This window comes from Genypterus blacodes, unplaced genomic scaffold, assembly GCF_046128005.1.
Source record: "Genypterus blacodes isolate CSIRO-AG114 ecotype Tasmania unplaced genomic scaffold, CSIRO-AGI_Gbla_v1 ptg000340l_1, whole genome shotgun sequence".
NCBI lineage: Eukaryota > Metazoa > Chordata > Actinopteri > Ophidiiformes > Ophidiidae > Genypterus > Genypterus blacodes.
In genome coordinates this window covers 35,595-49,871 of record NW_027467125.1, presented here as the reverse complement: position 1 = coordinate 49,871, position 14,277 = coordinate 35,595, and the positions used below count along the sequence as shown (strand labels likewise).

General features: G+C 49.1%; 2 protein-coding genes across 3 annotated transcripts in view; one reads left to right on the top strand and one right to left on the bottom strand.

Moving 5' to 3' along the window:
- The window catches only part of LOC142988642 (stimulator of interferon genes protein-like), a 114,422-nt gene extending 111,530 nt beyond the window's left edge, over positions 1-2,892 (bottom strand). Inside the window, exon 1 of the mRNA XM_076137871.1 lies at positions 2,874-2,892. The gene's annotated coding sequence lies outside the window, so the exon portion shown is untranslated. The remainder of the gene's footprint in view (positions 1-2,873) is intronic.
- psd2 (pleckstrin and Sec7 domain containing 2) overlaps positions 1-14,180 on the top strand; it is a 28,193-nt gene extending 14,013 nt beyond the window's left edge. The window contains exons 1-13 of one of the 2 annotated variants that reach the window (XM_076137869.1): positions 1,276-1,755; positions 5,116-5,313; positions 5,954-6,034; positions 7,475-7,653; positions 7,792-7,850; positions 9,121-9,210; positions 9,317-9,360; positions 9,452-9,642; positions 9,787-9,857; positions 10,388-10,545; positions 10,683-10,827; positions 11,003-11,146; positions 11,407-14,180. In XM_076137869.1, coding sequence (XP_075993984.1) covers positions 1,685-1,755; positions 5,116-5,313; positions 5,954-6,034; positions 7,475-7,653; positions 7,792-7,850; positions 9,121-9,210; positions 9,317-9,360; positions 9,452-9,642; positions 9,787-9,857; positions 10,388-10,545; positions 10,683-10,827; positions 11,003-11,146; positions 11,407-11,637 — 1,662 coding nt within the window. In that variant the 5' untranslated portion in view covers positions 1,276-1,684 and the 3' untranslated portion in view covers positions 11,638-14,180. Of the gene's footprint in view, positions 1-1,275; positions 1,756-5,115; positions 5,314-5,953; positions 6,035-7,474; positions 7,654-7,791; positions 7,851-9,120; positions 9,211-9,316; positions 9,361-9,451; positions 9,643-9,786; positions 9,858-10,387; positions 10,546-10,682; positions 10,828-11,002; positions 11,147-11,406 lie in introns of those variants that run through there. The other variant, XM_076137868.1, reaches the window with a different exon arrangement.
- The last annotated feature ends 97 nt before the right edge of the window (positions 14,181-14,277 follow it).

Here is a 14,277-nt window from a genome sequence, read left to right as displayed (position 1 = left end):
TGTGTGTGCGTGTGTGTGTGTGTGTGTGTGTGTGTGCCAGCCACTCCTTCAATGAGGTGATATTTTAACTCAGACATTAAGCAGAAGGGTCGGTTTTCTTTTTGCTGTCTAAAGACAAAAAAGGAACTTTGTAAAAGCCCAAGCTGCCTGCGAGGTTAAATCTCTCAGATTAAAGTCGGTCTGAGCCAGGCACTAATTTCTGCGGCTTTAATCACATTTGTTGCGTTGTCAGCGGTGGAACATGCTGGCTGATCTTCACACGTGCTCCAGCTGGCCCAGGCCTCTTCCAGGCCCAGAGCCACGCTGTGTTTCCCCTCAGTACTCCAGGGGGGCGGGGGGGGGGGCGGGGAGTGGGGGTCTACACAGAGCTTCACTTCAAAGGCTGATGAAGCGAGCTGAGGGTCACGTGTCGCTCTGATGTCCTGCTGGACCAAAGATCGGAAAACTTCAATTTGATTCTGACCTCCGCCCCTGACACGCCACACATTTACACACAGAACTTCAACTTAGAACTTCTTAGAACTCCTGCTGCTGGCCTACGAGCAACACACACACAGCATGACGTGTAACAATGTGTCTGAGGAACGGAACTCCTCAGGCAGCAATCAGAGAAACTCAGGAGATGTTTGATAAGGAAGAGAAGGAACTCTTCCTACAAATCTGCCGTTAAGAGGAAGATCTTCTCCTCAGTATCAGCAGAGCAAAGAGAGTTTGGAGGCAGGGATGGGTGGGGGTCTTCACAATCTAAACATCTGTGGAGGCCGATGCAGATGATTGTCCACGTAGCACGCACACACACACACACACACACACACACACACACACACACACACACACACACAAACATCCCACATCTAAACACGGCGCCAGCAATCAGGGTGAATCGCTGCAGAGTGACAACACACCGGAAAAGAAAGGAATAACAAGATGGAGCAGATAGAGGAGGAGAAGTTCAGACACACAAACATTATGTCGGGATCTGCTCCTGGATTCCTTGTTTGGTTTCTGTGCATTGAGGTTGAATGAATATATAACACCACCCTAAATGTGTTTAAAGTCAAACGTTTTATAAAACACAAACTTTTGACTTTCCTGATTTAAAAATAGTCGTCCACACACACACACACACACACACACACACACACACACACACACATTTGCTTTGCTGCCTCTCAGCTTGGACTTTGTGTTTGTTTACTGAGGCCATATCATGAATGAATGCACAGAAACGACCACACGACACACACACACACACACTGGGCCGATCTGCCTGGCTCCAGGGCAGAGGAAGTGTGTGTGTAAGTGTGTGCGTGTGTGTGTGTGTGTGTGCTGGCCGGGGACACACGGAGCCATTGTGCGGAGGAACATTTAATTCATCAGGAAGAGGCTGTGCAGCAGCAGCGGGTCGCTCCTCCTCCCACATCCTCTCTCCTCTGCGTCCAAGAAACTTCCAAGGAACAAACCCTCCACTTCCCCCGCCTGTTGAATGGGAATCGCGCCGCGGGACGAGGCCGCGGGCGGATACGAAGCTCCGAACTGCGAACTGTTCACGGTGCGCGGTTCGGGCGAAGAGATCTGATTCGGGTTCGGGTAAAAGCAAAGCGACGCGGGGAAACCGGACCGATGCGGAGTTTAGCGGCTGCGGGAGGATGAGGCGGTCCGACCACCGCGCGTCTTCAACCCGATGCCAAAGAGCCGAGAGACGATGTGGAAAGAAGAATATGACGTTCACTTTGACTTTTTACTGCAGCTCCTGTAAGTCTGTGCTTCCTCTCTCATCTGTGGAGTTTAGCTGAGGGTTCTATTATTTACGTCAGTGGTGGGAATCGAACGTTACGCTGCGTGGCAAAAACTAAAAACGGGAATAGTGCAGCAACTTGACGCAAACGACAAACGAGTCCAGTGCTGCTGTTACGTTCATACAGCAGAGAGACGTTAAAGCCCGTAAACACTCCTGTGATCCACTTTACTATGGACTCAGGTTGCAGCAGATGTGTTAGATTCACACACACATCTGTCCGCTCTGTCACTCTCACTGCTCACAGCTGTGGAGGGGTTCAGAGGGAGAACAGCACAAGATGGCTTCAGCTCCTCTGCTCCTCCCGTCTGCTCCCGTCTGCTCCCATCTGCTCCCACAGCACCAGGAGCTTCATGGTCTCTGTGTTTGCTCTGAACTGTGACCCGCAGGTTTTTAAAAGTCAATAAGAGTCAAACCTTCCTCTGTCATGACCTCCAGTGGTGACCTGGGACTGTCAACAGCAGCCAGGGAAACAAGTGTGTGTGTGTGTGTGTGTGTGTGTGTGCGCTGCTGCTTGTTGTGATGTCGCCTGAGCTTTGTGTCTCTACCTGCGTTTGGCTTTGTTGCTTGTTAAACACACGTAAGTCTTCAGTTGCATCAGTGTGTGTGTGTGTGTGTGTGTGTAGCTACAAGCCTCAGCAGAGGACCTGGCAACGCTGACGCACACAGACGCACACATACATGTTATGTGTGTGACAGTGAGTAAGTGTGTGTACGTGTGTGTGACCAAAATTCCCCCTTTGATGTCATGGAAGATGCCACTGAGACACACACACACACACACATAGACACTCACACCTTTTATGCAGACACACCTTGTTGTTGTGTGTGTGTGTGTGTGTGTGTGTGTGTGAGGGTGGTGCACAACTATAGAGATTAGTGTGTGAGTCACTGGCATGCACTGTCATGCTCTCATTGTCTCTCTCACACACACACACTGTGAGTGTGTATGTGTGGCCTGAGGATATAGAATCATGACTTTAGATGACACATGGTCTCATTGTGTCACCTGGCCTGAGGCGCTGTGAGGTCAAGGATCTAATATCACATATCAGATATCTAACACTTCAGATACTTCAGTCGCTCTCCCTCTCCCCCGCTCTCTCTCTCTCCCTCTCTCCCTCTCTGTCGCTTTCTGTCTTTCCCCCGCTCTCTCTTATTTTGTGTGTGTGTGTGCGCCAAACGGGGGGAGTCCGGGTTCATTGCCCCCCCGCCCCCCACGGCTGATATGAGCCTTGAATGATTGATGAGGTTTCTCTGAGTTTGAGCTGAATTCATACGAGCAGACAAGCAGAAGCAATTTCCCTGCCAACACAAAGCCACATATTGTCTTAATGGTTTACCACAATCTCATTATCTGTGTCCATATGTGTGTGTGTGTGTGTGTTAATGTCTATGGATACACAATTGGATTATGCATGCATTTTTCTTCCCTTACGTCCTTTACATACCATGCAGTAAGTGTGTGTGTGTGTGTGTGTGTGTGTGTGTTCGTTTTTTGGATAAGTGTGTAGCCTCTGAGTGCAGTTTGTGCCTGGCAGCCAAACTGCTCCAGGCCGCGTCAGAGCTCTTACGACCCTCAGTGTTCATCCCCCAGCACATGACAACTGGCTTCCGCTGTATCCGTGGTAACCAGCTCATCCCTACGACAATGCGGCGTAGCACATTGAATTGTTGAGCCTAATGCAATTGGCCTGATGAGATTATGCAAAAAACATCTGAATCATCTGTGGAGCCTGCTGACAGACGCACACACACACACACAAACAGGAAGTGAAGGCTGAATGGACGCGGACAGTTGGTGTTTGAGTCCACAAGTGTGTGTGTTGTTCAGTCCATTCAGTCATTGATTATTAAATGTTACGCTGCTTTGATTTGGATCGGTGGCTTAAAGTTAATTCGTTTCTCAGGAATCTTGAATGCCGCTATTAAATCATATTTAACTCAAACTCTGTTGAAGAATATTCTCTAAACCAGTTGGAGCCGCTTTTGATGCTTACTCTGTTACTTCCACAGTCTCCTGGTTGACCTTATTCATGTTATTCCAATAAGATAACGTTAAACTTTGCCCATAATGTCACTTCCCCTTCCCCTGCTGCTAATGTGGACGAGATGACATCGTCTCTATTAGAGGGATAAATGTATGAGGGGACTTGAACAGATTTGTCTCTGAAGCCAATAAAAGAGGCTTCACTTCTGCTAATCAGCTGTAACCCAAACTCAAAGAGTCCAGTAAAAAGCCTAATTAACTCCGCACAAGTATACAGAGGACACAAGAGGGCATAAATAAATGAGTAACCAGGCGCTAATGAGCCGTCTGCATCCATGCTTTCCGTTCTCCTGATGATCCTGCAGCAGTTTGGGTTCCATCAGACTCTGTCCTTCACTCCACCTCCGCCTGGTTCCTCCACACACACACACACACACACACACACACTGCTGGACGTGCTGTTTGACTTTGAGCTCTGACTGGAGGAGTTGAGTAAGACAGGATTGTGTAAACATTCTCAACCCCCAACAACGCAAGCTGAGTGAAAACGTGCCTCGGAGTGCTGTTGAGCAGGTGCCAGGACGGTTCAGTTTGCTTCCAGACGATGTGGTAATATCAGGATGTTACCTCATACGGGACATTTATAGGGTTTGACAGTCAAGTGGCTGGTTGGAGCAGAGCGCTGTGGGATCGCTGGAGTCTCACTCTGTCAGAGGATGGTATTGTTTCTGCGCTTGCGTTGCTCCCGTGAGGCTCCATGGAGGACATTCAACCTTCTGCAGGAATGCCCTGCTTCACGTTCACACAGTTACACCCATTCACAGCTGGGATCCTTCACACACAACCAGCATGACGGGGAGCGTTTACTACAGCAGATATAGGGCGGGTGCCTTGCTCAAGGGCAAGGGACGGAATTTGTCAAGGCTCGAGGAAGCATTGTTTCTTCATTGAGCTCATTTTTTCTAACTTCAAGCCTCCGTATCAGTTTGTTTTTGACAGACTTCTGATTGTATTCGTGGTTTGAACTGAAGGTTTCTGGACTCATGGATGTTTATAATCACATTATTCTATATTCACCATAACAGTTGACAGTGTTTTCACTCATCCCAAATGTTAAAACAATCTAATTTGACTGAAACAAGGTCCTGTACAGGTTCACGCTCAAACTGGCTCAGTCATTCGTCCCTTAATAGTTTTATGCTCAATCGTTTCTCCTGTTTGCTGTTAAAAGCCGAGGCGTGTGTAACAGTAACACATGTTTCATCTCCTTCATTAACCTGGACACCTGCTTGTGTGTACACGTGTGTGTCTGCGTCCGCCTCTGCAGCGATGCCAACCTCACAGACGTGCTGTCAGACTCCGAGGAGTGTGATCTGGGCAGTCTGGAGCGCTTGGAGCGCGGCAGCACCGACACGCTGGCCAATGGCTGCCGAGCCGACTGTGAGGCCGCCAAGAGGCTGGCCAAGCGCCTCTACCACCTCGAGGGCTTCAAGCGCTGCGACGTGGCCAGACACCTGGGCAAGAAGTAAGCACGCACACAACACACACACAGACACACACACACACACACACACACACACGCACTATCCAATGTTAGTGTTTTGGTTTGAGGGCTGCCTGTGTCATCGTTGGTTGTTGTTGACTGGTGGTAACCGAGTGTGAACACAGCAGAAGCCTCAGAGTCTGAATGGTTGTCTATGACCTCAGAATTATGTTCCAAACATTTAACAGCTTTAAAACTCTGGATCCACCTAAACATCTGCAATATATGTGCCCTGGCTCACAATCCACCTCTATTAAATGTCATAGTAACGTTTATAACCTTTGGAGTTATCCTGCTAACACTCAAGAACACACACACACATGTACACACACACACACACACACACACAAACACACTGAGTCAATAACATAACCTCCTTGGGGGATGTAATTATCATACGTGAGCTTTGATTGGCTGAAAACAAAGGACTTGCTTAAGCCAGCATAAACACATGGTCACTATATGAAAACATGAACACAAGGACATCAAGGCAAAACATGAACACACACTCCCTCACACCCCCTCTCTCTCTCTCTCTCTCTCTCTCTCTCTCTCTCTCTCTCTCTCTCTCTCTCTCTCTCTCTCTCTCTCTCTCTCTCTCTCTCTCTCTCTCTCTCTGCAGTAACGACTTCAGCCAGTTGGTGGCATCAGAGTACCTGAGTTTCTTTGATTTCTCCGGCTTTTCTCTGGATCGAGCCCTGAGGTAATGCACAGTCAGCTGTCTGTAGTGCAGAGTGAACGTGTGTACGTGTGTGTGTGTGTGTGTAATGTAGCTGTCGTGTCGCGTACACTTAGCTGCTGTAGCTGACAGCAGTGTAGCTCATCACTGGCGTGTACCTGACATGTTGATGTCTAAACCGCTGCCTTTAGCTCAGCCTGATGTGTTCACTGCAGTGTGTGCCTAAGCAGGAAGCAAGCTTCAGGTCCTACATGCACTCAGGCTGGTGTTTAGCAGCTTAGATCCAGAACTAATGAGGCCCTAAAGCTGTGAGACCTGTCTGCACGGCCCTGGTTGCTCTTATGAGCTGCGTGCTTCTCTGCAGCTTCATAAATGTAAACGCTGAGTGACTCTGACATTCTGTTACTGCAGATGTTACCAGATGATCCACACAGAGGCGAGCAGGAGGAAAACTAAGGCTGCAGCTCAAACAGTCAAATTGCGATTATTGCCACAAATATTATGATTAGAATGAGAACTAGGATTATGTTCTCCTAGTGTGTGTGTGTGTGTGTGTGCTGTGGCCCCTCAGTAAAAAGGTCAACCAAATCTTTGCGTCAGCTGAGTTGAGGACTGCACTTTCACCACGATCCCTAACTGTGACGGAGGGCTCAGCTCGCTCTGCATTCTTGTTAAATATACAAATGGAAATCTGCACATTCCTTGTAGCGTGTCAGCGGGGACGAGGTGAAAACACTGAGTGAAAACAGTGAGTACAAGGATCCAAAGACTGACAAACAAACGTTACCGCAGCACGTTTGGCTCACACACACACACACACACGCACACACCCGCATGTCTTTGTGCTCACACTGCACCACACATCCACCAATCTCTTCAGGAAAAACACTCCAGCGACTGACTTCCTCTCCAGCCCCCACCAGGGAAAACTGTAAGATGACCATAATTACCCAGCAGCAGCAGCAGCAGCAGCACGAGGAGCCTCACACTGAGGAGCCTCACACTGAGGAGCCTCACACTCACTCAGAATCTCATGTGGCCAAATTGAGACGTTGACTGCAGTTTGATGAATTTTACAGCCTCAATGAAATCAGGATCTCCTTTGTTTATGAAGAACATAAAACATTAGATTCTACTGAGGTGATGGCCTTTTTTACTCACATGCCACGTAAACACAATGATGTGATGTATACATTGCATACATTGAGTTATTGAGGCGTGTAAAGGTCTTAGTCAGTATATTTAGTGTAGATTCTATATGTTTCCTATCTTTTCAGCGTCTCTGCCTCAGTTGTGTATAGAACAGCGACAGATGATTGAACTGTCTGTCACAATTTCTCTCAGTCAGATATTCCGTAATGTTTTCCTCTGTCAAATCGTAATGTGGAAACTTGTGTCCGTATTTGTGCGACCTCCAGCTGACCTTGTGTCGTGGCTGTGTGTGTGTGTGTGTGTGTGTGACAGAAACTTCCTGAAAGCTTTTCCTCTGATGGGCGAGACCCAGGAGAGAGAGAGGGTCCTCGTTCATTTCTCCAGGCGCTTCTGCCACTGCAACCCACAGACACCCCCATTAGAGGGTGAGACCCACCAGGGTGAGGATGGTGAGGATGGTAACGAGGAAGAGTGTCCTGATGAAGAGAAAGGTAAGAGCGCAAAGGCACGATGTAGTAGAAGTGGTATTTTGTAGCGGTGTTGCTTTAATCACATTTCACGCTACCTCAGATGTAGTGTGTGTGTGTGTGTGTGACAGCATGACATTTGGTTGACCTTCTCCCTTGCAGATGGAGCCCACACGTTGACCTGCGCCCTCATGTTGCTCAACACTGATCTACACGGACACGTAAGTGCAAACTTTACTTAAGTTCCCTCATGAAGTCCACAACGAGTAGCTCTTCCTCCTGCTGAGCCATCATTCACGCCTGCCCTCTCTCTCTCTCTCTCTCTCTCCCTCTCTCTCGCTCTCTTACCCACTCTCTCTTTCTCTCTCTCTCCCTCTCTCCTTCTCCCACTCTCTCACTCACTCTCTCTCTACCTCTCCCTCTCTCTCTCTGTGTCTCTCTTTCCCTCTCTCCTTCTCCCGCTCTCTTACTCACTCTCCCTCTCTCCCTCTGTGCCTCTCTCTCTCTCTCCCTCTCTCTCTCTCCCTCCCTTTCTCTCCTCCCCTCTGCGTCCTACTTTCTGACCCCTTTCTGTCTCTCCTCTCTTGGAGGAGTCTGGTGTGTTCATTGTTAAACTGGAGCGCTGTGCCGTGTGACCGGCGTCCGTCCCGTCTCAGCCTCTCTGCTCCTGAACTGAACTCTGTCCTTTTTGATAAACCTGCTTTCAGTAGTTTCCCTCTCCTCCTCTAACTAATATCCTTCTTCTTTCTCCCTTTTTTCCGTTGCTTTTGCTCCCTTTCAAACCTTCCCCATGCTAACCAAACCTGGTCCCCTGGTCTCTCTCTGCCCCTGCAGGTGGTAAGTATACATGCAACACTAACACCGCCCTGGTTGCCAGTTCCTCTCTGGTCATAATCACCATTCCCCTGCTTGTAGTTATATTTTACCTCCACTCCATACATTTGTATGTATAGGTTGTCTTTTGTTGCATTTGTAGGACATAGACATGTTAGAGGAGGGACATTTAAATAACCTCCACAGAGAAATCTCCCCTTTCCACCACCACCCACCTTACAGAGGTCAGAGGTCAAGGTCACCTACAGCACAGGCTTTTAGATGAACATGATTATAGATGAACCTCATCCTTGTACCATCATGTTCCCTCTGATGGAGGGGAGTGAAAACACGCAGGGAAGGTAAAGTGGATGTGTGAGGGAGGGAGGCCGACGCCATCACCAGCTTAACACTGCCACCCAGTGGAGAGGTGAAGAACTCCACCAAGGTTGGAGCATTGGAGATAGAGCTGGAGTCAGATCAGACCTGATGAGGGATGAATGTGGCCACAGTGTGTTTGTCCTACGTAGATTCTAAGTGGATCAGTGTCTGTAGATGTGTGTGTGTGTGTGTGTGTGTCTCTGTCACTCCACTGGAGGATGGAGTTAATTTGTTGTTAATTTGTGTGTGTGTGTGTGTTTCCATCTGTCCTTTGCTTTCTGTCTGTTCTCTCTGTAGAACATTGGGAAGAAGATGTCTTGTCAACAGTTCATCAGTAATCTAGACGGACTCAACAACGGCAAAGACTTCGCCAAAGATTTACTGAAGGTAGAGCTCTCCTCCTCAGAGAGTAACACCTCCACAAAATGCTCTGTGTGTGTCTTCGTGTTTCACTGCTGGAGTGTTTCTTACAGTGTCGCTCTTGCCCACACAGGTCTTGTATAACTCCATCAAGAACGAGAAGCTTGAGTGGGCAGTGTGAGTATGAGTTGTGAGCTTCTTCCTGAAGGAGTGTGCCGTGTCTTCATTACACGTCTATTTATCTCTACGGGCCAATGTGTGCACGCAGTGAGGAGGAGGAGCTGAGGAAGAGCCTGTCGGAGCTGGTGGAGGAGCAGTGTGAGGGCGGGAGTAAACGTGTTGCCAGGGTAACGGATTGGAATAACCCTTTCATTGCCATCCCCATCCTACTCAATGCTGTCACTTACAAACACGGAGTGCTGACCCGCAAGAGTCACGCTGACATGGACGGCAAACGCAGTGAGCGCACGCACACACACACACACACACATAGTGCACACACACACACACACACACAAATGTCGCCTTCCTCCCTCTTCCTGTCTCTGTCTCACCTGTCTCACTGTTTCCATTCCCCCTCTTCTCTCCGTTTCCCTGTCTCAGCTCCGAGGGGTCGCCGCGGTTGGAAGAAGTTCTATGCGGTGCTGAAGGGGATGATCCTGTATCTCCAGAAGGTACCACGTCTAACCCTCTGCTCCGTTGCCATAGAAACTCCCATCGACCACCGCAGTGACAGCAGTGCTGGATGCTGCTAAATGCTCTGCTCTGTGTGTGTGCGCGCGTGTGTAGTGTAGTGTAGTGTGTGTGTGTGTGTGTGTGTGTGTGTGTGTTTGTGTGTGTGTGTGTGTGTGTGTGTGTGTGTGTGTGTGCGCGTGTGTGTGTGTTAGAGATAGGGAGCGATAGATTGAGCATAAAGAGGAAATGAGGCTCGGCTGCTCTAATGAGTGTTTGTCTCCCCCTGCTGGTGGAAAGGCTGTACCGCCCTCATGTGAGGGAGTGAAGTTGTTCAGCAAATATCTTCTCAACAAGTGAAGTCATATTCTCAGTATGATGGTGATAGATGAAGTATTTGGCAGATATGTGTAGTTCTGTCCACAGGCATGTTTGCAGCACAGATACAACACAAACACACACACACACACCCATGGGATCCAGAATCTACCTCCAGCTCTCCCTGTGCTTTGTTTTTCTGTTGCCCACTCAGGATGAGTATAAGCCAGACACGGACCTGTCAGAGGTGGACCTGAAGAACGCGGTGAGGATCCACCACGCCTTAGCGACCCGCGCCACAGACTACAGCAAGAGAGCCAACGTGCTGAAGCTCAAAACCTCCGACTGGAGAGTTTTCCTGTTTCATGCACCGTGAGTCAGCGTCACACGAGGCCCAGAGTGTGATGAAGCTCACAGCGCTCTCACCTCTCACCTCTCACCTCTCACCTCTCACCTCCTCTCGCCCTCATTGCCCATCGGCCCTGTGTGCTAACACTGTGTGTCTACAGGAGTGAAGAGGAAATGATGTCCTGGATCTTCAGGATAAACCTGGTGGCGGCGCTGTTCTCTGCCCCGGCCTTCCCCGCTGCCATCGGCTCCATGAAGAAGTTCTGCCGCCCCATCCTGCCGTCGTCGTCCACCAGACTCAGCCAGGTACACACACTCATCCGTCCACTCATCAGAGGACTGAAGCTGGCTCAGTCCTCTGTCATTGTCTTGTCAATGAAACGTGTTGATGGTGGTGGGCAACATGCTATTTGCGTCTTCTTGCATCTGATTGGTTGTTGGCGGGGTCTCCTGGTGTTTCTCTGGGCTGTGATTGGTTCAGGAGGAGCAGCTGCTGAGTCACGAGAGCAAACTGAAGCAGATGAGTCTGGAGCTGGAGGAGCACCGGAAAAACGTGCCCTCGTCTGACCCCAAGAGCCGAGAGTGGGAGGAGTACCGCCTCAAAGAGCACTACCTCACATACGAGGTAGAGTCAGCCCCAGGAGAGAGGAAAACATCAATATCTTCTCATCATGTGTATTATGGATCACTTTGGTCACTGGTGCAGTAAATGTTCCTTTAGCAGCGATGGAATGTGATAAAGCAGAGCTGTTCTGACGTAGCAGTGATCTTCAGGGAGCCGTTTCTTTGTTTTGGTTTCTCTGCTTTTACTAAGCTGCCTCCTCTTCCTCTTCCTCCTCCTCTTCCTCTTCCTCCTCCTCTTCCTCTTCCCCTCTCCATGAGTAGAAGAGTCGGTACGAGACGTACATCAGCCTCCTGCAGGCGAAACTACGCGCGGAGACAGACGACCTGGAGAAGATCGAGGCGAGCGTGATGGCGGGCCTGATCACGGAGGGCGGCCTGGTCGGACGGGAGTGCCTCCTCCGCAAGACGCAGTCCTCCCCGTCCATCAGCCAGGCGCACGGCGGGCTGAACGGAAAGGCCGCCGGGTGCAGCGGTCCAGGGCCGAGGAGCTGAGGGGCGACCCGCCGAGGAGGGTCAGAGACCACGGCCCGCAAAGCAGCAACCTTCCAAACCAAACCATCCTGATCCTATAAGTTGTAACCTGGTTTTTGGTTTGGTTTTTGTGTTTCTGCTCCTCTCTGCCCCTGAGCCCAGGCCGGTGAAGGAGGCCATGAGACGTTTGTGTCCCTGAGCAATAGAAGAAGAAGACGAACCTGCCTACGATGCCCAACAAGTGACCCTGCCAAACCTCAGTTCTTTAAACTTTTAGTATTGCACACTTAAATGGTCCTAACTGTGATCACTATTTATAAGAATATCATCAGTATTATTTTTAAATGATAGTCAGAGCGATGCAGTCGTCTTTCATTGAAACGTGTTTTTAGTTACGAGCTGTTTGTTTTTATAAAGTATTAGATTCAGGCCTGCGTCTGGTCTGATGTACTGTAGGGGGCGCTGTGGCGTCCTCTGGTCGTCCTGCAGTCTAGGAGACAGACGGCGACTCGGCCTGGGGTGGAGATGGTACTACTGTAGCATTATGGACTTCTTCCTTTGTTTTTTAACACACACACGCCACTCACAGGCCGTCAGTATGGACCTATGGTGTGTGTGTGTGTGTGTGTGTGTGTGTGTGTGTAGCAGTGTTACAAAAAAAAACCCTTGACTCTTGAACGCTCACAGCGTACAAAGACCTTCTCATGAGGGTCAGGCCCCTGCCATGTATATTGTATTTATTTATTTATTTAACCCCGCCCCCTCCTCCTCTCCGGGGGAGGGGCTTAGCTGAGCACGCACGCTCCCGTCTTAACGTTCACGCAGCTACATACATTTACACGCAGGTGCAGCCCAGGACACACACCGTTTTTTGTTAAGCGACACAAAGCCGTCAGAGGAAAAAGGAGGTTGAGTGCTTGGCTCAAGGGCACCTCGGCACGACATGTTGAGGGATCAGGAGGATGCGACTCTCACTTCAAGCCGCCACCGCCGCCGCAGTACTGACACCTGTTTAATGCTTCTGTTCTGTGTTTTTCCCAGCTGAGAGCGGAAATGTGACTGAGTGAATGAGGCACGGTGCCACGTTGTGTTCTCGCCCCCGTCACTGCTCTGCTGGTGCCATGACAACCTACACAGCCCAGTGCTAGAGATCATATATAATGATGTACCATCGGGGGCAGAACAGCTAAGTGTGGGTGGGATATGAAGTGAATGGCTGGTGTGTGTATGTGTGTGTGTGTGTGTGTATGTGTATGGCGGCACACACACATATGCTCTGAAGTGGTTCCAGTTGAGATGCTGAATATGAGAAGAAGTAAATATTGCAGGTCAGGTTTTGTTTCACAGTCTAAGGTGCCATTGAACCTCTGGTCGTCTGGGGAAACAACAATCCAACACAATCAGACCTGAGTCTCTTAAAAGCATCTTAGCACAAAGTCTGACTTCCCTCCTTTGGACTCAACCAGCGTCTTTGTTTATCGTTGAGTTTGGCTCCAAAACAGGAAAGCTGCACATTCTTAGCTTTGATTCCTCTTGCTCCTCTGATCTCTTCACCTTATCCACCACCATAGCATCACTGCCATCAACCCAGGGCCAATCTGAAACACAGACACTGGCCAGTCAGAGTGAAGCAGCAGGACTGCTCCAGCTAATGCAAAGTGTCAGTAATGGAGAAGCAGCAGCAGAATGACGTCATCAGCAAAGCAGGCATCAGAACATCCTGAACGTGGGCTGGGAGGAGGAGGAGGAGGAGGAGGATAGATGTGTTTCCAAGAATTGGACACTGGTTTGCTTTTCTAAGAAAAAATCTCTGCCAGCCAAGAATGAGAAAAACATCCAGGAAAGCAGCATGTTGGGTTTGTCAGGGAGAGAAGACTGGGGAATCGTTAGGAAGACGTGTGATGGGAGGGGGGGCAGGTACCGACTGTTAATTGAGCCCAACCCACACACACACACACACACCCACACATACATACATACAGGCCTTTCATCTTGCAACATCATTTGCTTATGACACAACTGTAGATCAGTGAGCGTTTGTCCCCTCACTGGGCCTGGATGCAGCACGGAAGCATGCAGACGTGAGCAGAGCTGTGAGGATCTGCAGAACGTGAACAATCACACCAACAGTGACCCGTGGGATCTGAGATCCTTTGGGACCAGGCTGGGAATCTGGAGTCGCAGCTGGAATGCTGGGTGGGATCCTTGTACAGACCAAAATGCTGGAGTGGAGCTGAGCATTCAGAGACGATGCACCGTTTTATAAAGCTGAATTATTAGAATGAATAACTGCTTTCTTACAGGGAGACCTCCCCTTATAGTCACTCTGGCTGTTGTGCTAACCTTTGTTTCCCGGTGTTCTAGGGTAGGCCTGTGCTGTAATATAGGGTTGTGAGACAAATATTTGGTTTATTTAAAAAAAAAAAAAAAAATGCAACTTTGGCACTTTGATGTCAATATTGGATCTGTTTTTGTTTGTTTAGTTTGTATATCTGAACTGTTTTTGACAGGATGCTCATACTATGTAAAGGACATATTTACTGAATAAAACAGCTGTTTGCTCATTTCAGTGACTTCATTGACATACAGCGACTTTGGGTAAAAGTTAGAACTTATTCCAACAATGTGAGTATTGTGTCAGTGTCACGTCATCTCTCTTGT